The sequence below is a fragment of the Prinia subflava genome, chromosome 6 (genome assembly GCF_021018805.1).
Source record: "Prinia subflava isolate CZ2003 ecotype Zambia chromosome 6, Cam_Psub_1.2, whole genome shotgun sequence".
Classification (NCBI taxonomy): domain Eukaryota; kingdom Metazoa; phylum Chordata; class Aves; order Passeriformes; family Cisticolidae; genus Prinia; species Prinia subflava.
The window spans coordinates 2,474,234-2,500,510 of NC_086252.1; the positions used below are offsets into that span (position 1 = coordinate 2,474,234).

The 26,277-nt window shown below is 39.2% G+C and overlaps 1 protein-coding gene across 2 annotated transcripts in view; it reads right to left on the bottom strand.

Moving 5' to 3' along the window:
- Positions 1-2,185: 2,185 nt before the first annotated feature.
- MYO1B (myosin IB) overlaps positions 2,186-26,277 on the bottom strand; it is a 107,971-nt gene continuing 83,879 nt past the window's right edge. The window contains exons 18-30 of one of the 2 annotated variants that reach the window (XM_063399880.1): positions 26,033-26,233; positions 24,922-25,015; positions 24,339-24,488; positions 22,178-22,246; positions 20,511-20,597; positions 17,422-17,508; positions 14,222-14,296; positions 13,700-13,834; positions 12,746-12,852; positions 10,147-10,279; positions 8,489-8,641; positions 7,461-7,588; positions 2,186-4,929 (exon numbers count right to left, since the gene is read on the bottom strand). In XM_063399880.1, coding sequence (XP_063255950.1) covers positions 4,806-4,929; positions 7,461-7,588; positions 8,489-8,641; positions 10,147-10,279; positions 12,746-12,852; positions 13,700-13,834; positions 14,222-14,296; positions 17,422-17,508; positions 20,511-20,597; positions 22,178-22,246; positions 24,339-24,488; positions 24,922-25,015; positions 26,033-26,233 — 1,543 coding nt within the window. In that variant the 3' untranslated portion in view covers positions 2,186-4,805. The remainder of the gene's footprint in view (positions 4,930-7,460; positions 7,589-8,488; positions 8,642-10,146; positions 10,280-12,745; positions 12,853-13,699; positions 13,835-14,221; positions 14,297-17,421; positions 17,509-20,510; positions 20,598-22,177; positions 22,247-24,338; positions 24,489-24,921; positions 25,016-26,032; positions 26,234-26,277) is intronic. The other variant, XM_063399881.1, reaches the window with a different exon arrangement.

The following is a 26,277-nucleotide window of genomic DNA, read 5'->3' on the forward strand; positions in this document are numbered from 1 at the left end:
TAATTTTGCCTAGCCAGTTCACAGCTAGATGTCAATTGTTTAAAGATTTAGAATGACGGAGAGAGACAATCTGTTTCTTAATAGTTTTAGAACTCAATTTCATCAATTGTTTATAATCCAAGTTAACTCCATGGTCTCAGACTGTCCTAACACTCATTTTGAATTAAAGTCTGAATACTCAATTCATCCAAGGGTGGAAGGGAACAGGAGCAAAACTGATTCTAGCTGATAATGAGATTATGTTGACAAGAGAATCTCAGTTCTTTAAATCGCACTAGTTTACTGTAGAGAAAACCAGTCAGACATAAAATAGTGATGCATTTACTTAAACCCAACAAATTCATAGGAGTACTTTTTTCCTCTTTGCATTCCAGCTAATTTTTTGAGACGGCCCAATGCAGATCTTCCCCAACCTATGTAAACACACATTTCCACAACAATTACTAACAGCGACTGTAAATTCACCACAATCCTCTCTCCACCCTGCTTCAGGAGCACAGGGAAGGGCAGAGCTGTGGGGCTGCTGAGGGAGTGCTGTGGGCAGTCACCCTGTGAGACAGAACGTGGCAGTGTCTGTACAGTCTGTGCTTAAAGCAGCCACTGCTCACACCTACTGCTCAGTATTTCAGCAGAAGCAAGTTCTGCTGTGCCAATTAACTTCTTTTTTCCATGCACTAAACCTCCCTTTACCTTCAAGTCCAGGAAGAAACACTCCAGTGAGTCAGAACATGGAAAGTCTCACTGTAAGTGGGACTGACACGTGAATGGTGTTCTCTTTGAGGAGAATGCCACTGCCTCAGTTAAGTCTCCTGAAGCTCCTGAGCAGATCCCACAACTGCAGACAGGTCTGCAGTGCAAATCCCCAAATCCTGTGCTGGAATGGCTGCAAGATCACACTACATGACAACAACCTTTAGCTGCCTTGCAACTGGAAGGTCGTGGGACAGTACCAAGAATGTACTTTAAACCACTTGACTAAAAGCAGTATCCAGAAAATTTTGATCACTTTGCAGGGTTTTACAAAAATTGGCAAACAATTGTCCCTCCCACTTATGGTCATATGTTTGTGTAAGCTAAAAGACTCTGCAGCAAGGAGGGAAGTGAGACTGGAGGAGTCAGAACTCATTTGTTGGTCATACTAGAGATTCCCTCTAACTCACATTGCTCTATATTGGTGTAAGTGGTCAGCATCCCCAGAGCCTCCTCCAGTTCTGTCTTTGAAACAGGTTTATTGGGAAGTTCTAATGCCCAAAGCAGCACAGGTGTGTGCCTCTCCCATCACCATTGCACTACAGAGCAACCCTTTAAAAATAACCACAACCATTTCCTATAGAATATGGAAAGTATGTGGTTCTTCAAGATTAAGGATCTAAAAGTTTAAGAACAGTGACATTTACACAGACTGGGGAAAATTTTCTCATTTCACATAATTTTTTTTAATTCAGTCTTCGTCTTTTCCCCCCAGAAATTATTAGAAAAAGGCTTATATTTTGGCAACACGAATTAAAACTGAATACGCTTTTCCTAATTTTACCTTTTAGTTTCTTTTCTTCCATAATTTGTATGGTGAACAAAAATATAAAAAAAATCAGGATAGAATTGTTAGGTGCAAAAGGAGAGAAACAGATCACAAGACATAACATGTGGAATATGATAGGTTTGGGGCACAAAGCCATTTTTAAAAATCAGGTTTAACTGGCCATAATACTGTTCTCAGGCAATTGGTCTAAAACCTAATGCTAGAGAAACTGAGTTTGTAGAATTTTCAGCAAAAATTATGATGAGGAAAGGACTGAAAAATGTTACTGTGGATCACTGAGGATGCCTCTAAAGGAATCACATACAAAATAAAAATTTTTTCTTCAAGTCACACACCAGTGTTGTGTCTAATTAATCTAAAAACCAGTCATCTGCTCTTTTTGCAGTAAGAAAGATACAGATATAGAGAAAATATAGGTCTAGTAACAGAATTTTATTTGATTCTAGAAAGCATCATGCATCAAAAATTTTTCTTAATGATCCTTGCCCAGCTTTGAGATGAAAGAACAGCACTTACAAAGTCAAAGGATGCAAAAGTAAGGTTAGCACCAGAGGAGGAATACTCTTCTCTTTACAACTCAGTTTGATAGACAGTTATAAAAGAAAACAGAAGAAAAGGAAAAAATAAAAAAAAAGCACTAGGTGGTTAGGTGACCTTGCATTTTTATTTTCAACATCCAAGACACTTAAATTTAAACATCAGGATACCATGGCTCTCCTAGTCATATCTAGTAACTCATGTTCAGCAAAACTTGCTCTGTACATTGAGAAGCATTTAAGACTCAAAAGATAATTGTCACAAAGTACCAGCTAATGTGCAAGGTAGAAATTGAAGAAGTCCAGAAACAGAAGGGAAACCAAGGTGAAGCGTTTGTCCCTCTTGCAGTCTTTTGCAGGTATGGCTACTATGACTTGCTGGAAAGATCAAAGAAATAGAAGGGATGTGTGCTGGAGCTGGCTGGGATGGGACAAATACCTTCGTTTCATGGGCCAAATATCCAGATGTTCTTAATCCAAACTCTCCCATTTCTTACCTGCAAGCAACTACAGAATTACATCAGATTTCAAACATTTGTTTTCCTTACTTTTTAAATTAATTTTCAACATTTTCTCCCTGTGGTTCTTACTGTAAGGTTTCCAAGAAAGTGAACAGTTTTATGTGAGGGAACAATTTAACTGTCCAATCTTCCCCAAGCAGAAACTCTAATACAGGATTTAGGAGTTTTAAATGCCACATTGTCATTATTATGTGCTGTCTTCTTAAGGCAATGGAATAATTCAAGTACCATAATTTTGCATCACAAATCGATTCTAAAATTTCCTTTGCAAGCATCTATCATTACAATACATGTAAAATTACTTAAATTTCATTAAATTATTAACCTGACTCATTTATTAAGAAGAAGGGTTTGAACTACAATTATGAGGAAGAGGCAGCTTTTTGTCAGTTTGGGAAATGCATCCTTTGACTTCTCCCACCTGTCAAGGTCACATGTATGGACTTTTAACAGCAACATTGAAGCAGCCTGTTAAAACAATTGTTTTGTACCCAAATCATAGAAAAACCATTTAATCCCAAAGTAGAGTGTGGTGTAACCCAAACCAGCTGTATTTTTCAGACTGATAACCATTAGCACTTGAACAGCTATTGCAGTAAACTCTGTTCAAACATTGAACTACCCAGAGGAGCCTTCACAGCCATGAGTGCTACATCACATCACCACCAGGAGAGGAAGGAGACTCTGAACTTTTCTTTCTCTTTCTTTTATTTATGCTTGGACTGCCAGCACTGCACATCAGGTAGCCAGGGTCTTACTCTGTCCAGACTGCAAAAACATAACGCGCTTCCTCCGCTGCCCTCGCGTCGACAAGTCACAGTCACATCCCACAAACCCTTCACGTGAGCAGTTCCTTCCCTCTGGAAAAGCATCCCTCCTCTCAAGGATTTCAGCTAATGCTTCTGGCTTATAAAAGACTAAGTGCAATCAGTTACACTGAGGGTTTATAATGTGGCCCTTGATTGTATTTTCTGTGCACGCATTTACATCAGGCACACGAGTTATATAAAATAGTTTGGAGTACAAAAATATGGTTATAACATAGCAGTACCAAACAGCACAGAATTAGAACAGTTTTATTACCGTAATACCAATTTATATACAGACCCCCAAATGAAGGATTTTTTTTCTTTTTTTAATTCAAAGTACTCTTCCCAAATTGACAACTGTAGTGTACACTCTGAAACTGCAAATTAACAACACAGACCTATTTTAAGCCCTACATTGTCTATGCAGTCTGCACCAATCCTGTCTTCCACACAAAAGTGTATTATAAATAAACTCACAAAATGTCACGCATGTTTTATTGCACATTGTACATGCCAATATTTAAAAGAAAGGCTCAAACCTTTCACTTGATAACTAATTGTTTAAATAACTAGCATTTACTTGTGTTATGAATACTATTGCATTTTTCAGGCTCTAATCTTAACTCATAATTTAAAAGAAGAATAGCAGAACAGAAAATATGCCCTGAACTTTAAAGCTTCTGTGAAAAAAGAGAAAAAGCTTCTTTAATTCTGCTGATCTCTACTTTATAAAGCCATTAGAAACATCTGACCTAATTAAAAATGCTGTTTCGAAATTTCCACCTGTTTTACAATAAAATTATGCATGTAGCTGCTTGTGCAGTCATCTGTTCCTTCTACTTTGCAGAATTAGATGTCTCCGTGCTGTGCTGATGGGAAGGTTGAGTTACACAGGTCCTAGTGTGAGCTACAGGAGTTGTTCTATCAGCCTCTGCTCTGCTGGTCTGCACAGGGGTGGGACATGAGGAGCCTGTCAGACACCTGGACAGCTTGGGACAAAAGGACACTGGGCACAAATGGCCACCCAGCACCAAGGCCATGTATAATTCCTGTTAAGCAGATCTCTACACTAAGGAATACGAGTAAGTTACCATTAATATGTGGGTTTATGATATGCTGCACTAAAATACGGCTGCTAAACAAAGAGAATGATTGGTTGTATGACAGATATGTGGCAGCTGGTAAAAATGCCTCACTGGGTAAAAATCTGCGTTTTGAGGGTGAAAACTGGCATGAGCAAAAAGACTTCAAAGTCGATTGATCAAATGTTTTGCCAAAGGTTTCTAAAGCTATTAGCCATCAACAGCTCCAGAAAGGGATAAAAATAGCAAAACCAAACCACTAAAATTGCACTATTACAAAGAAACAAGTCCATAGAGGGGAGAGTCACCAGCTGCAGTTAAGGGACAGCCACTTCGAGAAGCCGATTGTTTTTTCGCTTGCAAGTTGGGATGTTGCCGTTTTTCTGGCTGCCTTGTATGAACTTCACACACACTTTGTCTTGTTTGAACTGGACCAGGAACCTAAGAGAGGGAACAGTAAAAATTTTAGTTAAGTGTGGAGAGGGAAAACAAACAAACAAAAAAGACACATGAGTAGCAGAAGACTTTTCCTGTTGGTTCTAAGCATCACTCCAAAAGATGTCTTTTCAGCTCTGTGTTAATAATAAAGATTGGGGAATAAATTTTAAAAAACATAATTTCTGTTATGGCCAGAATCTCCTTCAGATTGTATCTCTTAATTATTGCTTTTTGCCTATAACTGGACATTTTACAAGTTAGTTTGCTATTCCTTTAGAAAAAAAGCAGTTTGAAACAGAATTTCTCATGTACCAGAAATGCAGCAAAGACTATTTCCAACTACTTCACTGTCAGCCAAAGGGACTTCTCTGTTTTCATGGAAGCTCCATACTTCTGTAGCAACATGGGGAGTTCTCTTCTTCTGGTTTATGTTTAATTTAGTACATCTGCTATTTTAGCAGCTCTCATATGTCTAATCCTTAGTTAGCCTTTATAACCCCCTGCTCGGCAACTGGGAAAATTCACTTCCTGCCCAGCAATCTCCAAATTTAGACATTTTCTACAGTTCAGGGTAAATTAATCTGGATTTGACTCTTCACTTTTTACTGGAAGGGAAACTGGATGTGGAGAATTGCCTTTAAAAAAACCACCGCCACAAAAAACCAAGATGCTCCTGTGGAGCCTCAAACCTCTCTCGGATCTGGATATCGAGATTAAAAGCAATCAGCAAGGCAGCGCTGCCTCTTGGCTCACATGCAGTGGCTGCTGACCTAAAAAGTCCTTTGTAATACAGCCGATTTTCCCTTTTAGCATCCTTAAAAAGTCCTCCAGCAGAGGCCAAAAAACTTCAAAGAATTTGCTCTGCAGCCGGAAACCACAAATCAAGCTGACGGCAGAGCTCAGGGGAGGAAGTGGCCTCTGCTGCGCTGAGCTGCCCTTGGGTCCTGCTGCACAGCCCAGGCTCTCAGAGCCTGCTCAGCACCCACAGCCATGCAGCCACCTCAAAAGTGTGCACAGCTCTTACAGCCACTGTCTCATCACCAACGCTGCATTTTCCTACACCTGCTGTTCCAATGCTGTGCGTGTGAATGGTGTGTCTCTTCCTAAACGTAGCCCTGCATCAACAGCATTCTTAGATCAACTCTCCTCCCAAAAAACAGAGTAGTCAAAAATAAGGCCACATTTTCTCCTCAATCCCTAGTTGTGCTTGTGTCTAAACTCCAGCAGGGAGAAGATTCCTGCTTCACCATCAGCAGAGATGGGACTGCGAACAGCTTAAAATTATTTATTGTGGATAAACTCAATAGCAATACACACATGAATGTTTTTAATCTGCAAGAGAAGAAACAAAAGCCACATCCCAAAAAGCAAGACTCCCTGAAAGCAGGCTGTTTTCCAGACCTAAGGCAAGAAGGCAGTCCAGACTAGTGCAATGCATGCTGTGACTTTGCTTTAGTAGTTTATTCCTCTGTAGCCCACCTTAAACTAGAAATTTACTGGGGACAGCCACACTTTTAGAGACTAAAAAACACACACTCTGGAGCAAATTAAATGACATCTGGTAACAGAACAAAGGAAAATGGCAGATTTTATTCTCAAGGAAAGAGCAAAATCATCCTTTTAATAAATCTTCAGATCTGAATGGATACAAACTGTAGTACCATGACTCTAGAACACACGCAGTATGGTGCAGCCAGATAAAAAGGTTCAGGTTTTGCCTACAGGAAATGTACTTCACCACTGTTAAAGGGTTCCAGATTTCCTTCTTTATTCAAAGTGAATGAACCCACAAAATCAATACTACTGAAAAGAGGAGCCACATCACAGAACAAAAGTGGCACATTGCAATGGTGGACTGAGAGGGAGACTCTTACTCAGCAAAATTTAGGCGTTCACACACACACACAAACACCTTTATTCCATAGCTAAAAACACCACAAGGGCAGTCCTTATTTAAGGCCAAAATATGAAACTGCACCAAGTAGAAAGAAATACTAGTTTGAGATGCAAGTTTTTTATCAAACAAAGCTTTTTAACAACCAAAAAACCCCAAACAATAGGTTGTATCTTCTCTCTTCACAAGAGAGAAGATAGAGCTTCACAAACCTACATTGGATTGGGGAAGGGCTTTGTATTCTTTTTGGTTGTTTTCAGAAGAACTTGGCACCTAGTGTCCACTCTAATCTATAAATATCTCATAGTAATCTGTGAAGTTTTCAGTCACATGCAAAACTGTTTTCTCAAATGTAGTAACTCTTGATTATTTCTACAGCAGCAATTCTGCTTCACAGCCCTATTTGAAACTACTTTAACAAAAGCACATTTTCTGTAATGACTTTCAGGGACTTGGAAAACCCAAAATGAATACTATAAATGAGTACACACTGAAAACTGGATCCTTCTGTACAAGTATTCTGTCAAGTGAAAAGAAGTATTAGCTACACAGCACTGTTTTGTTATTCTGACACTAGATACTTGACTTTTTAGCATGCTGCATTGAAGCAAGCATACTCTTAAGCAAACAAGAAACATACTCATCAGATATCTCAATGTTGAGCTTCTGTTTGGTTTGGCTGAGAGTAGTGCGGTAAAGTTTAGTGGCCATTTCAATAAGGTGATCGCTGCTGAGCAGGAAATCTCCTTTACTGGCGGCTTCTGAACCCTGAAACAGGAAGGAAAGCAGTTAGGACTACCCAAACCTTGAGTATGGTTAAATGGCAGCCAAGCACGAGGGTTTACAAGGAGTCTTCTCTTCACAGTTTAAGGAAACAACAATCCTTTGTCTTGTAAATTAAATAGGGATTGCAGTGCAGTGTATAGGCTCAAAATACCATTTGCACCCAAATAATCTGCAAATCAGGTGAGAAAGGTAAAAAAATAAAATATCCCTTCTGGTCCTAAAGGAGGGCCATCTTCACTTTCCTACAAAACTTTAGTGTTTCTGTACCCCTTGTCTGGATACACCACAGCAAGCTTCCAGTACTTGCAGAAAGGAACAAAAGCAAATTACCAACACCAGGATTAGGATGATGGCAGTGAGCATGAAAAGACACCAAGTATATATGAGTCTTCAAATACATTTAGGCTAGAATACAGATGCCAGCTTAATGATTTTAGCAGAGCAATAGTTACAGTGCAGTGAGGCAAATATAGCACTGAGCTAAGTTCTTTAGAACTGAGTGACAAATTAACTGTGCCTCAACGTGGACTTCTTGGCATCCCATAAAGAAGAGAGAAACATTCTACCAGTACATGTAAGGAAAACACTGGCACAAGGTACCTGAACCATATTACAAGTGGAAAACTCTGATCCTGAAGAGACTGCAGTGAAACATGAAGTCCGATTTTCACAGTTAAATGATCATTCATAATGTAATAAACTGTTCTCATTTGGCTTCAGTGGCTTTAAATCAAAAGTTTTTTCAACTATAGCAAAGCTCAATAAATTTCTAAGCCCACAAGGTAACCCCTATGGTTTAATGCTACAAGATAATTAACAAACAGGTTTTACATCACTGCACATAGAACAGTCACATTATTGTGTGATGGAGTGGTAACCAACCTCCTTGAGGTGCACTGCAAAGAATCCATCATTTTGGGAGCTCATAGATACTTTGGTAACATCTCCCAGTGGAACCTCTGACTTGATAGTCCCAGATTTCTGATCCGCAAGAAGAACGTTATTTTTGGTTAACAGGAAAATCCTGGATGCAGCCTGTGAAAATGCAAGAATGCAGATTGTTGTGTACATGAGAACTGGTTTTCATCGAGCACCTACTAAGACTCCAAGGAGTCCACAGAGTTAAAAAGCTTGGCCCACATTAGCAAATGTGATCATTTGATGTTCAGTAAAAGCTGCAGATCAGTTAAAATCAGGTCAAATTTATTTATGTGTCTAATTATAGACTGAGAAGCTTAGCTCATTTTGGCACATATGCTTAGGTATAAACAGTTCCTTTAATTACTGGCTTACAGCTGTAAAATTCAGAAAGTGAAACTCTGAAACTATGCAAATCAGGATAACCTCATTTCTCATGCTCTTTAAATCTCCAGGAAAATCATCGCACACTAAGTGTCTATATTGATCATTATTCAACAAAACTATGATGCAGAGCAATGCAAATCACCTAAGTACTTTTCAGAGTTATGTTCTCCTCCCTTTATCTATTGGAATTACCCTTTAGGAGGATAAGCATTCGTATTTTCAAAAGACAAATATTTTTAAAGCATGAAATGTGTGTTATTAAATTTGTCTTAGAAAATAGTAAGAAAGAGGAATGAGAACTTAATCCACATACAGATTTTTCTACTGTAAACTTTTAAAGAATAAAATCTTTATTAGAAGTAAGAAGTAGCTGCCTTAAGCACATAGAACCATAGTTCATTTTTTTTTTTTTTTAATCTTGAGAGCTGTAGCCTATGCAAGTACAGGAAAGATGTTGTCTTCATTTAATTAGTTTCTTCTAAACCAGAAAATTAACTTGGCATCAACAACGGGCAACGTAATTTCACTCCTACAAATGCATAAATGACATCCGGATCTGAGAAGTTGAGATCTACTATTTCTAATGTTTAGACAGATATGGTGAAAGCAATTAAGTTTACTAAGGCAGAATTATACTTCCAGTTTTAATAAGTATAATTTAAATGCAAAATGTGTTCTATGTCGGCAGATTAAAAAGGGACCCACCATATTTAAGAACTTTATTCAAATGATACAAGAATCTTGCCTCTTCATTCCAAAGAGCTTTGGAAGACAGGCAAAACTAGCAGAGTATGCCACCCATAATTTTAAAAGATAATAAAATGTGATTATCAGAAGCTTGACTGACAGCATGGACTTTGAAAAGTTAAGTTTTCTAAATACTTGAATAAGGTATTTTCTAAATGTGTATTTTCTTGAACTGGCAAATAGAAGACCTTAGCTGAGTGCAGAGACTACATTTAGTTGTGACACAATACAGTCTGTTACCAGTTGATGAGATACCTTTTTTGTTTGGAAAACTCACTGGAAGCTACAAAACAAGAGTTTAGTAATCTTTATGTAAATTTAAAAAAGGTGTTTAAAATCACCAAGTTACATAAAACCAACTTTTCCAGTCTTGCCCTTAAAAGCATGCATTATTTAAAAAATCCTTCAGACTATTATGAGTCTCGCTTTCAATTTATTTGTAACAAAAATGATCTACCCTTCTGGATAAATCAAATCTATGTGGTTACCTTCCCGTTGGCTCTATTGATCTTATTCACAACTTCTGCAATAATGATCTTTTCATCCACGGCATCTTTGAGTTTTTTGTACTTGGGGTTCTCGCTGATCTCCAAGTAAGCCCCTTGGAATGGCTGCCCAACACTGCCCGAAAGAAAGGCAAAGGAAACCCAAGTTAAACATGAACCTCAAGCAGACCTGACACCCTCACAGGCTTTAGGAGGAGATGCAACAAATATAATTTTCAGCGATGGTGAATGAAGAGAAAGTTATCACCAAAGGCAGAATGGGGTTTTTCCTTGCTCTGGAAACATTTTCCAATTAAAAGGGCCAAACTGCTTTGGCTATCAGACACATGAACATCCTTGCCTATGCAGTCAACTGTGATTTGAAATCACCCAGTAAGAGTCTCTGGGAAAACAGAAAACACAACCTCAGTAGGACTGACACATTATTGATACTATTATTGAAGGCAGGACTTCAGTGACAGACATGGACTTGCCTTCAAGGTCTGCTGTTGTTTGTGAAATGTGTAGCAGCTCCTTGTCAAGATCTGCTGCACTTGCAAATTCCCCCATCTTTATACACCTCAGGGTGTTGAAATAAGGGCTTCACTACAGGCCAAGAACTAATGAATAGTGGCTGCTTCCTTTGTTTGGAAGTCACTTTAAAAACGGTGATTTAACTGCAGTCAAAGCATTAACACCAAGCTCTGCCAAGACTAGAGCCCAAGAGAAGCCAATACAGTATGTGGAACAGCACTGCCTCTGCAATTGCATTTCTGGCACACAGAGAGATGGGAAAGAAGAGGAAGGGTACTGGAATTTTAGTACCCACAAGTCCCTCTCTCTCCCTAAATAATTATAGTACAGATAGAAAATTAGCCACATCCTATGAACTGCTATCATGCTAATTAATCAGAAACTTTATACAGCAATTTTCTCTACCCTTAGGCCAGTTAAAAAAACCAAACCAACAAAACAACAGTGGGAGCTAATCAGCTCTGAATACCAGACAAAAAGAGATGGAAATGTTTTTAAATGAATACAGGGTAGGGAAAGCATTCCAACTTTCCACCATGTTGGAGCTTTGGGGTTTTTTGGTTTTTATTAATTAGCATTATGATACCATAGCCATCAAAACAGTAGATTCCCTGTGGACGTCATCCATGATCAAATGATGACAAGTTATAACTAAAACTGAAATGAATCAGCAGTTCCTCTATCACATATACCACTAAAGAATGTCTTGGATAAAAATGACTCATATATATGTGTGTATATATGTTTGTGTGTGCATTTTGCTGTATGTTATTTCATTGTTCAGCCTTGGTGTAAAACTATATAAAGAAATATAAATACAATTCCTTCTTTCCCAAGGAGCACTATGCTGAACAGATGCATAATGACTAAAACTTAAAAAAACCTGCATGCTCATAGGAAAGTCCAAAGGCACCATCTTTCTCTTTTCCCAGCAGCATAAAAAGACATCCCAAAGCAAATAAGGAATAAACCACAAGCTGGCATATATAGCCATTAAGTAAGTGATCTACTGAAGGGAAAAAAGAGAAATGCATACTGAGTCCATTACAGGAAAACAGGAAATGTCTCAATAAAAAAAAATTACACAAAACAAAACCAAGGAAACACACAAACAAACTAGCAGAGCTTGTCCATGCATGGAACTGTTCTCATAAAGTCTTGCAGATTCCTGTTCCTCCCTCTGCTGAACCTTGCTTCTCATTCTGTTTGTTCCTGCTCAGCTCAAACTACAGCATCTAAGAGAAAACTCTCTCAATGGTTGTTTTCAAGAAAAACCACAATTTATAAGCTCATATTCACTTAAAAATTGTAAGGCAACTAATTTCAAGGACATCATATCTCTCTTTTGTCAGTTTTACTGCATACCAAAAGAAGTGTGTTCCTTAAACAAAATTAGATACTACTGCACTTTCTTCAATAATGCTGGCTCTGCAGGTAGCAGTGACAAAAACCTGTCAGCTTTAAAGAACTCAATAAACTGAGAAACCAAAAAACTTATTTGCTGAGATTTCACATTATTAAAAGAAAGGAAAAAAACCACAAAAAACATTCCAAAATGGAAATAGAAATTTCCTATAAGTATCTTTGCAAAAAGATATGCACCACTAGTCTTCACCTTAGAGCAGTGTGGTGAATGTGCTAAGCCAGAACACAGGAGAGCTCCCCAGCACAGCTCATCTGGGAGTGAGTGACATTGTCACTCAGAGCCTTCCAGCTCACTCCAGGTCTGCTATTGCAGGAAACAGCCTGAGGGGAATGAGGGGAAAGGGGGAAAGCTGTTCCCTTCTGCAAGTTCCCCAAACCTGTATGGCATGAGCAGTGTCAGAACAACAAACCACCATGGATTCTGGACATGGATTCTAGAAGTTCTTCCTATCACAGCACTGGTGGCTGTAACAACATCTAAGTTTTCTTCTAGCTGAGGTCAATTTTCAGGATGGTAAAGGCAAATGATGGAGGGATGTTGTCAAACAAGGAAAATGCACTTTCCTGCTTAAGATAAAAAGCAAAATCTTGTTTCATTTCCCAAATCATCTTGCACACTAAAAGCAGCAGAATCTGTCATTACCTGGCTGGATATAAAGCCTTCTTGTCCTTGAAAAGTTCACTTGCTTCCAGTTTTTCTTCATATATAAGCTTCTGCTGATCTGTGAACTGATCTCTGTACTTTTTACACTACAAAACAGGATATATTAAACAAACCATAAAATTATCTTTCCCAATCTCACAGCACCACAGACTAATGTTTGCTCATTGCTCAAGATGCACATTCTTTGTATGCTTCTGAAGTGATTCAGCTCCATCCTACATGCCACTGATAACAAACAGGAGAGATTTTTCTCCTCACCCATTCTACATACTTTTGAATTACACCAGGAACTATATATAATATTGTTATATTATATAATAATATCTCCTATAAGCATGTTGCACTCAAACATGAGCTTAATCTATGAGATACCATTCACTGGAAGAGTGCCAAAAGAGTTCACAGAAACATAAATACAGTTCCACAGCTTTGGAAGCTTATGTAGGCAGAGAGAAAAAGCACAGCTGAGGGTGAGTTTTGCAGGCTCAGAAAGAAAACCTGTTCCTTGACAATTCACAGAAAACACAGCCCACAAGATCAGTAAAACGTCCCACCAGCACTCGTACAGATTCTTGCCATTCTCTCCATCCAAAGCAAATTTCAGCTAACCCCAGCTCATAAGTCAAAAATTCCACCCAGCACTTCCAGCTTCAGTCTGAGTCCTGGCCATGGACACAAGTATTACGAGCTACTAATTAACAGGCTGGTGGCAGGAAGCAAACCTCTCTCCATAGCCCCAGAAAGGAGTAGCCAGAGTAGTTACATCCCTTGCAGGCCAAAGGCAACGATCAAAAAACACACTCCTTCCAAAGGAATAAAATTATCCTGGCTGGAATCGAAGGAAATGCATCCTAAAAATAGATCCTTTGTGAATAAAACTGTTGAAAATCATGGGAAGAAGCTCTGCACAGACTGGACCAGAATGTGTCCTACCCTCCACAAATGGAAAATCCTCTTTAGTTCCTTGTGAGTTGAATCCAAAAAAAGGTAAGGCCTCGCTGGCCAGTTCTTATCTATTGGTGATAAAGAAGGCATCTTATTCTTCATTTCCAAGAAGTATTTTTGCATCTGTGATAAAATTGAAGCAAGATGTTTTATTAATGCTCAAATATCAGAGTTATTGAAGAACACAAGGAAAAGCAGATGCTCTGTGATTAAAAAGCAGTTACCAAACTGCAACTCTCAGCTCTCATAAACCAGAATATGGATTTTTAAAGCCAGGAATATTGAGAAAAGCAGATTTAGGTATCACAGAAGAGTGGCAAATACCATTCCTACACCTTCAAACACTATCACTATCCTTTCTTCACAATATCAGATCATTAATTTGTCACTTTTCCATGTGCTTGGACATTTTCTTACAAAGACTATCATAACACAACAGTTACATTTGATAGAAAATAAAAACTTAAAACACAGAAAGTGTACATGTGCTTTGTACAGATATATACATACAAGTCTCTGAAGGGTAAATTCATAAATTTTTCTTCCAGCATTGGCTCTGAAGAATTTCCTGTATTCTCTACGGACCTGAAAATTTAAACAAACCCTCAAAATGAATATAAAGAATGAATTTGTTTGCACAGGTACTTTTTAACAAGCTCTATGGTAGAAAACATTAAAACAAGCATACATACATGCAAAGGGTTCCCTGAAACAGGAATATCACCTCACACTTACATTATGTGAAGCACACCATGGACCACGATGTCTGAAACACACCTCAGCTGACCTGAGTGCAGTTATTTGCAAACTTATCAAGGAATTTGAAATACTTCCCTCCAAAAAGACAAATTATTCAAATATTGGTAAATTCACAGCATGAATCTGTTTTCAACAGGCTTTTGCATAAAGCTGGACTGGAAAAAGTGAGGCATCATCAGTGATGATACAATTTTCTTGTGTCTGAAGTGACACTGATTTGATGTTCATTACAGAGTTAACTGGTGAAATTTTCAGATTCTTCTCCTTTAAAATTCTTAATACACAGAGTTTGCTATAATAAAAAGGGAATTTTTTTTTAGTAGACTTCTGCATGAAAAAAAATTCTTTTCACACAAGCAGTCTTCATTGCAAAAGAAAAATAAGATTTTGGTGCTTGGCAAGAGCAGAGAATCAACACAAAGGTTGCTTAATGTCAGCAAGCTTGCTACTTGCTCCCAAATTTTATTTTAAAACCAATAAAATTAGAAACACAATCAAAAAGTGATCATCAAAGCAATTTTTGCAGGTGATATTAATTTTTAATACACACTTGGCAGTGCAAGTTTTAGAGTACTTGTTTTGCCTTTTGTATTTCTATCAGTGCTAATTAGCATAGATCAAAATTCAGAAAGGGCAATTTTGGAAAGCCCAACTGGTTTCCAGATTCCTGTAACACCCAGGCCGAACTCAAGTCAGCTGAAACATCCCCCAAATTTTTTTGCAAACTCTGGCACAGCCTGCAACACACCTGTTATGGGTTTTGGGCAAAATCCAGGGAAAACATCGTGGCTTTGCATAATTCACCCCAGAGCAAAATTTAGTGGTTTTAGCTAACTCACTGTGTGTTGCTGGCTTCTCTGTAACCAGAGTATAAAGGGAAACCCCTAGAATGAAATCCCCTTCAACTTACAGAAAAAAAAATTACCCTGGCACCCCCTTCTGCCTCATAGTGATTCATGCATTTTAAGATAAACCAGCATCTGGAAAGCAAGAATCTGTCACCATGTGGGGACAAAAACCACCCCACAGGTACACAGATTTTGCTTAATTACACATTAAGATGCACCAACAAAACTGGCAGCACTCAGCTGTCATCATTCCATGCAAATTCAGCCCATATTTTTTTTTTCCCCTCATTTAAAAAGGAAAAAAAATCAGAGTTCTTATTCACTCATTTTCTGCAAGGCTTAGTGCACTATAATTAGAGTACATCCTTTATTAATTATTCAGGGATGATAATTAACACACTCAAAGCCACTCCAACCACAATCATCCCAAATCTCACCAAGGACTCTCCTTAATGATCTTGCTTTATATTATTCTTTGCGAGCTGCAAGGTGTGCAAATTAATTTGGAAGAAAGGGACTAACAGACACCCAGGCATCCTATTGGTGCTGCAGGGAAGCTGCAAAGCAAGCACTGAGAAATGCAAGCTGCTCCAGAAAAGCCTAAATCTGCAAAGTACCACAAATGCTATTAAAATCTACTTGGCATACAATTAAAAAAAAAAAACCAACTAAACAACAAAATCCTCACAAGTTAATGGTTTAATATTCATTGTTTTTATCGCATGTCATGGGTGAAAACACTTTGCCTTCAAACTGCCTGTGATAGAATGGAATGGTAGACTGCAGTCTTATTCAGAAAAATCTGTGTATTTCAGGTGAGATGGAAATTGGAAATGTAGCTTATGCTATTTAGTGAACTCACTGAAAACCACACCACAGACTGCAGAAATGTATTCCTGCTGTAGTGTGCCTTAAAGGTTCTGGAGTCATCAGCTTGCATTTAAATGCTGCTGTTTGATATACAATGGCCTCTGAGTTCTCAGGAGGGACATATCCTTGCTTTAAAATCATTAAAACAGACCTACTTTGGCAGTAGTACCTAAAGTGTGATTCTGATCTGCAGAATGACTTCTTAAAATGGCTCCTTTGTATTTTCCAGCTCTGGTCTCCATGTATATTATAATGATTTTTTTATATACAAATGAACATGTATTATATATAATTATATGTTTTCTGACTATTTTTCCCATTTCATCACTGTCAGGATAAGTTCAGGAATATGAGAGCTGAACTTTACTCTGCATTATCTAGTGAATTGTTCCTTCCATACCTCTGCATTCTACACTATCCCTATTAGCAGAGGTCGCTCCCAGCCAAACCAAACAGATTCAGATTTCCGCAGTTCCTCAGGACTGCGTCTGTAAAACTGTGTTATGTAAATCACTTGGGCACAGACCTGAAACATCTGAAGATGCCATTTTTGTAAGTCTATTTACAGAGCAGAACTACATTTTTCCAGATTACAGATGTGTTTTCTTTTGCCAACCAGTCCTTGAAAACAAGGGACGGGAAACAAAACACTTTTACACATCTCAGTTTTTCTAGGAATTCACGTGGCTGTCACAAGCCACAGGTAGCTGTGTGCAATGCCAGGCTCTAAAAAGGCTGCTGGATGCAACAGGACATGACCACTGGCTTTCCACAGTGGGACATTTCCCCAGACGCTGGGATCACGGGTCTACTGTGATCAGCAGGGAGAGTCAGACACTTCCACCCTACTTCCCTGTCTAACAAGCAGAGGTCACAACAAGAAAATACATCCTTGTAATCCTTCCAGACAGAACCTCTGCCAAGGTAGGTCAGTTTTTAAAGTTAACAACTGTAATAGAGTCCCTTTAATCTGACTTTTTGTCTTTCTCTTGAAAGCTGAGATTCCTATCAGAAAGCTGATAGGACAAAAACTCCACAATGCCTCAACATTGCTGTAAATGAGGCGATTTCAGCTCACAGCTTTTTCAGCCAAGTCCATGACAAAGTTAAACAATGTGTAAAAAAACCATCCCTTCCGGTGAGCCCACACCACAGCTTGTTTATGAAGTGTTAGTAAGGTGTGCCACGCTTTACTGAGTTCACGTTGACAGATGGGAGCGCCGGAGAAAGTACCTTCAGTCCAAGCCAGAAAGCCCAAATGACTGCCACAGCATGCTTACGCCTAGCCTCCTCCTTCAAGCGTTTCAACTCCCTCCGAGCCTAAAAGGTTCAGAGAGTGAGCAAGAGAGACAGCACGACGCCCGGGAATCGCCTCTCCCACTCCGAGCAGCCACCAGCGGGGGAAAGGACGGAGCAGCAGCGCTTGGCCCTGGACACCCAGCGGGGCGGGAGGCAGTGTGGGGCCAAGGAGAAGGTCACAAGGGCCCCACTGCTGCTGACTTGGCACATACAGGTGGGAATTCTGTCAGCCCTTCCTCCTCTTCCTCTGTGCACACATCCCCTAGCCTGGTTCTAATGGGAGAGCTCTGCCTGCAGTTTCACGATCAAAATGATGCATGTGAAAGTCAAGGCTTACTAAAACCTCACTATCTAGTCACTTCTTCCACTGGCAAGTGCCTGGGCAGGACAGAATCAGCTCTGAAACTACGTGTCACAATGGCTTTCCAGCATTGTGGCTTCAGGGCTTTTATTCTGAAGGTTATTTTTTATTTTGATCTTTATGTATTAAAAAATAAGAATAAATAAATTTCTCCAGCCTGTTAAATGGTGGCTGTGGAATTAAGGGATAAAGCCATCAAACCTAGTGCATTCCTCATGCACAAAGAGACAGGCACCTTCCTACCTTTCATCAATCATTCCATTTTAGGAAAGCAATTTGAGGCATGTGTGGGCAACTTAACAGAATGTCGCATTTTAGGAGATACCAGCACATTTTTCATTCAGTTATCTGATGACAACACTCAAGGAAGAGTTCCAGTACTGCAGGCTCAGTCAGAGCAACTCCAGCCCTGTAGCTGCCCTTGTCAGGCTGTAAGTTATCAGACCCGGGAGCAGCAGGTCCAGCCTGTGCCAGTCACGCTCTTCTGGTGCAGCTGGAAAGGTTCACGTGCAGTAGATGTAGACACACAGATTGTTTTCATCATCTGCGTGGCAGAAAAGCTCCTACTGCACAGAAGTGTAAAAGCAAGAACTATGCAAAGCCAAGTATTTATTTACTTGTGAAAAGGAAGGAAACTGAGTACTTGAGGCTCACTCTTGTTTTATTTTTTTGTTTGTTTGTTTGTGGGGTTTTTTGGTAAAGCAAGAGACTTCTGATGATAACTTTTAAAAATTTTTGTTCTAAATACTCCCCCAGGAAAAGATAAAAGATCGCACCAATAAAACTTTGTCTCTCTTATCAGAGACTGTAATTATTTTTCTAATCTTAATTCAATTTATATTATTATCATATATATATTATTATATTTAGATTATTTCTATTTAAGGAATACTGAGACAATTTTTCACCAAATTCCTGTGAGCCAGTTGATATAAATAACTATTAAACCGTGTTAAAAATTATCCAAATCTACTAAAGATTTAAATGAGGAACTTTAACATGGTTAACACTATTGCATCCACTGGATGTATCTTTTAATTCAAAGAAATATTTTAAAACTGTGAAAACAAATACCTCTTCTGCAGTACAGAGCAATTTTTTAGTGAAAGGAACTCCGGTTAAAAATAAACATATTGTGCCTAATCAAATGTAGAGAAAACTATGTGTCTGTCAAATTATACTGTTACCTAAATATCAAGCTAGATCTGAAAAGTTCCAAAGACCCTCTAGTATGAAGGAAATTCTGTACATGTTTGTTTGGATTCCCAGAGCTGCCATTTTGCTGGAAATCTAATAGATTTATATCAAAATAGCGAGGGTCAATCACAGCATTTTACTCCACATGAAGTTTGAGCACATTTCTCCATCCAGCTGGCAAGGTGTTCTAACAACAGACCCACAGCATGAATAATAACTGAAAAATGTTTTAAATGTAATATATTTATGGCTTTCAACTAAATTAGGAATTTATTAATTGAAACCAATATATTTTTTGACCTCTAGTGAACAGCATTTCAAATGTTCACATAACCCACAACTACAGGCTGGGGATTAGCAAGAATCTTTCAGTGGGACTTTGCTTCTGAAAACAAACAGCTGATGCTGAAATTCCTGGGATATTTCTAGAGCTGTAAGTTCAGAATTGCACACTAACATCATTTTCTCCTAAAAGATCAGCTCATAAAATTTTGCTTTACTTGTACTCATTGATATTTTTTACTGGTTCAAATCACAGCCAGAGAATCAATTAAACCAATCATAACTAGAATTCAATGAAACTTAATAATGTTGGTTTGAACTTGTAGATGAAGACTGTCCAGGGTACAGATTACAATATGTGGTGAAAATCTCAACTGGACCACTAACACAGTGTCACTGAAAGCACTTGTTGGGGGCATGGGGAGGAACACACCAAAACCCCCCAACCTCCTCTCCCCCCACAAACCATGCTTTGCATATTTACATGTAGTTAAATGCTTTTCCTAATTTCAGATTACTGTAGCCCACTCACTTTTAATCTAGTCTAATGGCTTGTTAGTGCAAATCTGTACTTGGTTGCCATGCAAAGAATTTCCTACTCTACAAAAAACTGGCATACACAATGCTATCAGATTTATTAGGTGTGGCATGAATGGAAATAGAAGGAGTCGATGATCATGCTCAATTATTTAAGAGTGTATCATATTAGTCATTAATTTTCACCATGAAATCGTGATTAAATGCCGATATTGTTGAGTAATGAAGGGGGGGGGCATGTGATGTGTGCATGAAGTACCTTATATCCAAGCCAGAAAGCCCAAATAACAGCAATAGCATGTTTATTTCTAGCCTCGTCTTTCAGTCGTCTCAGTTCCCTTCGTGCCTGTGATGCATTTGAAAATGGGATATAGAAAAGCTTAGGAAAGAAAAGGTTACTGCGAGTTCCCATTGGTGCAAGAAAGAAAGCAAGTAACCAGTCACTACAAACAGCAAATATTAAAGCGTGTCCCAGCTTCCCAGATTGCACCAGCTACAACATGTTAGCAGCAAAGAGAAACCAAAAAAAAACCAGTTTAAGCAGTAAAAGCGGTTTAAGGCACTGACAATCTTCCCAGGTGACTCTCCTGAGGGATCTCCCTCTTCAGTCTCTGTCGGGACACACAATTTGTAGCCATCTCTTTACCTGGGTACCGTGCCAGTAAGCAGCAATCACTGTGGCAGCCTCATTACAGCGCTTCAGGTGCTTCAGCTCCCGAAGAAGTTTCCGAGCCTGTAAACAGTTTGAAATGTTTTTTACTAACTTCTTATATTTTGAGGTAGGGCACCGCAACTTGTAAATCTAGGCAAAACCAAAACAACACTGCCTCCAAATCCCCAAGCAAATATATTCACAAATGCTGCCCAGCCTAACATTTGCTGCTCCAGGGATGATTCTGTGCTGCAAGTCTTTGGGACTGGCAGGTTAGGGGATCTTAGTTCACTGCTCAGTTTTCTCCCAGATTTGCTGCATTACCTGAGATATCTATATGTCTGTTTGCACAATGGCAACAATATTTTTTCTTCATACAGTAAATGTCTAATCCATTTACAGTGCAATAAAGAATAAATCACAAGTAAATTGCCTGGCTTTAGGTCGCACTAAAGGCTGCTGTCATAGGCACACATAGGCACTTACTGCTTTCAAGCACAGTAATACTCCTGCAAAAGAGCTTGTTCTCCAATGGCAAACAGAAAACCATAACTAAAGATGAAGCTTTTAACCCAGTTTTCTTCAAATAATGCTCATGGGAAAAGACAGCACATCAATAGTTAGACTGAAAGGATATTTTAAACCCATTTAAACAAAATAATAAAGACAAAGTAAAAAGTCAGAGAAATAGCAAAATCAAATCACGTTACCTTATTGCTGGCAAACTTTAAAACCTTCTGGGCAGGAGAGACTATTTACATCAAGAGCTACTAACTGCAGCCCCTTCCTTCCCTGTCTGACAGAAAGGGAACTGACTCCAGAAATAAGGGCAGTTCTCTGTTCCCTAACTAGAGGGCAAAGCCACCTTTAGCAGGGTGAAGAAAGGTTAATAAGAAAATAGAGGAGCCCAGGTTGTTTTTTCTGAAGATGAACAGCAGTAGTTGCTTTAAGCATCATGGCTGCTCTCATGTGAGCTGTTAATCTCATTTTTACCTCCTATTAAAGCATCTTTCCTTAAATATCTACTAGGGTGCATGATTATCCCTTCACAAAGTACAAACCTGTCAGTGAAGAAGTGAAGTTGTGGCAAACTGAGGCAGAGTACAAGCCCACAGCAAGGAACTACTTTCTCAACACAAGTATCCTTTCACTCCTCCAATTAGCAGAGGAGAATTCAAGATTTAACCCAAGTAACAAATTGCCCAGGCAACCCAAACTCTTTATTTTAATCCTGCTTTCAATCTGATTCATTCTTTTAGAATCCTGTTAAGCATAAAATAACTGCCAATCACAACTTGTTTCTTCCAAATCAGTCCAGCGCTACAGTTTTCCTAAGGCCAGTGGCAGAGCCCCAGAGCATCCTTCTCTGGAGCTGCTGACCCTCTCAATTATCCACCTCAAGGATAACCTCAAGTGGTTTAGTGTGGTCCCAGCACTCCCCTTGCACCGTTTGCAGGGATTTATAGCCCCGGCAGCACGTGCAGATATCCTGAACTCACCTCTTCTGCAGAGAACACGAGCATTTAAAAATGGCTGTGGCACAGCCACAGCTCCAAGGAGAGGAGGTGTGAAAGGCAGGAGGCTCAGTGCACTTGGAATGTGTTTTGTGGCCTGCTCCTTACCTCACCAAACAGAGACAGCTGCAGTAACAGCAAACTCACCTTCCACCCTCTGATGTATGACTGAACTGTAACAGCCGAACTCTTTATCTTCTGGTATTTCTTTTGTTGCTGCATTGGAAATAAGTATATGATGCTTAGAACAGAATATTACGTCTGTTAAACACTGCATAACAAACCTTTCATTACTAACATTTGACAATATGCTTGAGGAGACAAGCACTAAATGTAAAAAGTGAACAATTTCTGACTGGGCAGATCAGAGTGTAGATTCTGTGTTCAGCTCAAGGGGAAACAAAGCACATCAACAATGCTGCACAGACAATGTCACTCTGTTTACAGAAACACTAAGTTCATGGTCAGCAGCACAAATGCAGATTAAATGCTAACAGTAAGAGCTTTATTTGTCTTTCCCACCACCAGAGTAGAACACAAACTGTCACAAATGCTCAGGTTTGGTGGCTAAGCTTTCTACCACCATTTCATAAGACATGTGCTGTTACTGTTACCCACAGTGTCTTTATTATGGTTGATGATAATTTAGGAAGAGTCACAAAATCAAAACCATGGATTCCTGAATGAGGTGCTGGAAGTACTATTTAAGTATGCCAGGCTGAACAATAAATTTCCTGGACAGTTGAGCATTTTCCTTCTAAAAAGCTCAGTTCTCTAGTAGCCCAGCATTTAGTATAACACTAAACTGACAGACTTTGCAAGAGGGCTTTTAGACTTGACATTCAGCCCACTCAGTGACAGTGAAAATCCCTGTGAGCAAGCTGGAGAGGGTCCCCTCTGGGCCACCCTCATGCCATGGCTGCTGTCCGTCATGCCCTGCAAGGCAACAGACAGACAAGTGCCTGCAGATCCTTGAGTCAAGCCTCCAGCACAAGGAGTTAGTCAAAAAAGCTCTATCCATTCCAGGGATTTCCTGTGAAGCCTTCCAAAGCACAGTACTCACTGGTCATGTTGGGTTAGGAGAATGGTGCCTTCCATCCACGGGAAGAGGCTGAGGAAATGTCTCTATCATCACCAATAAAACAACTGCTGCCATGTTTCACTAGCGACCCAATAAAGGTTTACAGGTAAGAAATCAGCAGTTCTTGGTATTTGATTTCTTTTTATTTAAAGTTGTGCCAATCTAGCTGCAGTAAGTCCATTTAAAATTCATTACAATTGCGTGATGTCATAATGAAGCCATATGGGCACAGTGCAATTCTGTAATGATGCTGTTTGTAGGAACAGGGCTTTCAATCACACAAAGTCAGGGAGAAGAGTTTTTACAGTAAAAAAGAATGCTTCAGTCATAATTTTTCCAAATGATCTATACTTCCCTCTAATTATCCAAGAGAAATGAAACAAACACTGATGGCTTTCCAAGAGGACAAACAGAAGTGATTGTCAGCTGAAAAGCAGAGATTTGTCAACTCTGCAATTTGCAGTTTAAGAAGACTTTCTTTCCATATATTGCCAAGGTTTCTGATATGCCTGTGCTATTCTCTAGCAATAAAACACACAGCTGAGAAGTTCAAGAGTGGTTTTAAAAACAAATAAATCCTTTTCATCACAGAAGTCAGTATTATTTACTAACTGCCAAGAAGACGTGAAAGAGCCGTGTAACAGAACTGCTGTTCAGTTTGTAGCACAGAGCATCCAGTCCACACACAGAGCTGAAGCTGCTTTAGGGTGAACTGTGTCAACAATGATACCAAATTGCAAGTCTTAGGAGTTACAATTAAAATAAACCCCTACAGGCAGCATTCTTGAGTCTCAGGCAAATGTTCCAAATAAGGCAAAAACACAAAAAGCCTCAGGAATGACTGAATTCCACAGAACTGCACATGTGTCTTACTGAACATTTTTTACACATTAACCATATGTTTTGAGAGCACTGTAAGTGTTGGGAAGCACAGCATTTTAGCTGAATGAAAAAGACTCTTCCCAGCTGAGCCACAGAATCCTGCTCTCCCAGAGTGAAAGGGCTCTGGTGAGCTTTTTAATTTTTTAGAAACAAGCACAGTGCAAGCACTTAACAGTAGTCTATAGAAACTAAATTTTCTGTATTCCTGCTATTGGTACTTAAGTATTACCATAAAATTGAATTCTCTCAACAGCTCTCCATACATACTGAAGACAAATATCCTATCAAGGTTATATGTGTTAAACAATGAAGAGAACCCCCCATGTAGTAAGGATAGTATCTTACTGCATATCTCCTGTACCAGGAAGCGATCACAATCTGGCATTTTTTCATTAGCAAGAAGCGAGTACGACACTTCCAGCCTCTGTAAATCTTTTCAATCAGAGTAGCCAAGTCCTCCAGACGCTGCTTCCTCAGGTCTTCTAGTTTGAAGAGCTGGGTGTGGGGGTTTTAAGGGTTTTGTTTGAGATTGGAAGAAAAACAGCAGGAGAGAGGAGACAAGGAAAAAAACCCATAAGCACAGATGTTGGAAGAGAAATCTCCTCTTTACTGGAGTCCCCCCCTCAGTCACACATTGTTTTATTCATCTCCAGAGCTAAAGGCAGGTACACCAACAAGATTTGTGGCAGACACAATGTCACAAGTCAGTGCTCGAAAATTACATTAAATTAGGGCTGACAGCTATTGTAGAATCTTGATTCACATTGATTTTAATGGGTCTAACATTAAAAAGTGCTCTTTTTTATGCCACATTCACAGCAGTATATCAAAGCACTGCATGTAGAAAAATCTGTAGCAAGCAGGTAGTGAATGATGCTGTCCTCGTGAGAGAGAGGGCTTGATTTTGCAGAAGGCATTTTTCACTTACTGTCCTTGGGTTGCGGATGAAAATCTTTGATCTACCGAAGGAAAATTCCTCTTCAGGGATTTCCAATTCGTTAAACAGCACCTCTACTCCAGCCCTAAGAAGGTGCAAAGGAGCTTAACAAACATAACCTCCAGCTCTAAAATTTCTTAGTTTACATATTCACAGCTTAATTTATGGAAAGTATACGAAAGCATATTTTAAACTTTTAAATAGTGCTTGACATAAGAAGATTGAAAACCTAACTCATTTACTCAGTGGTTTATTCAGCTAAAGGCAAGAATAATCACTGTAAAGGTTCAGAATAATTTGATGAAAAAAAGTAAATTTTATTTTACAGCATCAGCAACGGCCTATTTTTTCCTCTTACACCTATAATTATTTTACTTAAAAAAACAGAAGAAAGGAAAAAGGAAGGGCTCACACTAATGTCAAAATGTGAAACAAAGACTGACGAGTTTGACAAATGCCAGCATTCCATTCTCATCAAATGCATTTTATGAACACCAACAGAAAAAAGGAAAGTGGAACTGTGCAGATCTTTGTGATGATTATTGCAATGCTATTGTTACCAATGTTGCACTGCCACCATTATCTTGATAACCTAAAGACTTAAATTGTAGCTAAAAGATGTTAATCAATTATGAAAGACATTTAAATCATGCTTTTGGTGGCCACATGTAAAAAGAAATAATAGAAGCTTATTTGCCCATCCCAGACATTATTTGCAAAAATACATGTGAATACTATGCAATTTAAAAGTATATATTTAACTGATTTGCAAGAGGCTTTATCTCATAATCGTTCCCCAATCATTATGTAAAGTTATTCCTGAAAGGGCAGAGGAAGATTGTATGGCTGTCTTCAACAAAATGAGTGTTCTTACACTTTGAAAGTTGGTTATTAAAGGTAAGTGCCCTCCTGATCATTCCAGCCCTCCCAGTTCTTTTGAATCCACTCTAGTATCCCTCCCTCACACCCCTTTCTTCAGACCCAAACCAGTAAGGCCTGCACTGTACTCCTTTTGCAACACATGCACAACAATGAAAAGCTCAGGACACGTGGGAGGTGGGAATTTCCCTCAGGACAGGTAAGAATACTGCTGCTTGCCTACCTGGCTGGCCCTCTCCAGTGGGGCCATGTCTGCTTGCAGAGCATCTTGTACCTCTCCAGGCAGGGCTCGTAGGGCTGCCGGAAGGCGTAGCCCGCCCTGCGGACCCGCACGTTCTCCAGGAGCCCCAGGTACCGGATCTGGTGGCACACCAGGGCTTCGTTGAAAATGTGTGCAGCCTTTTTGTCATTGGGCTTGATGCACCTGCAGAGGAAAGCCAAAAGGGACATCTCTTTGCACTGTACACG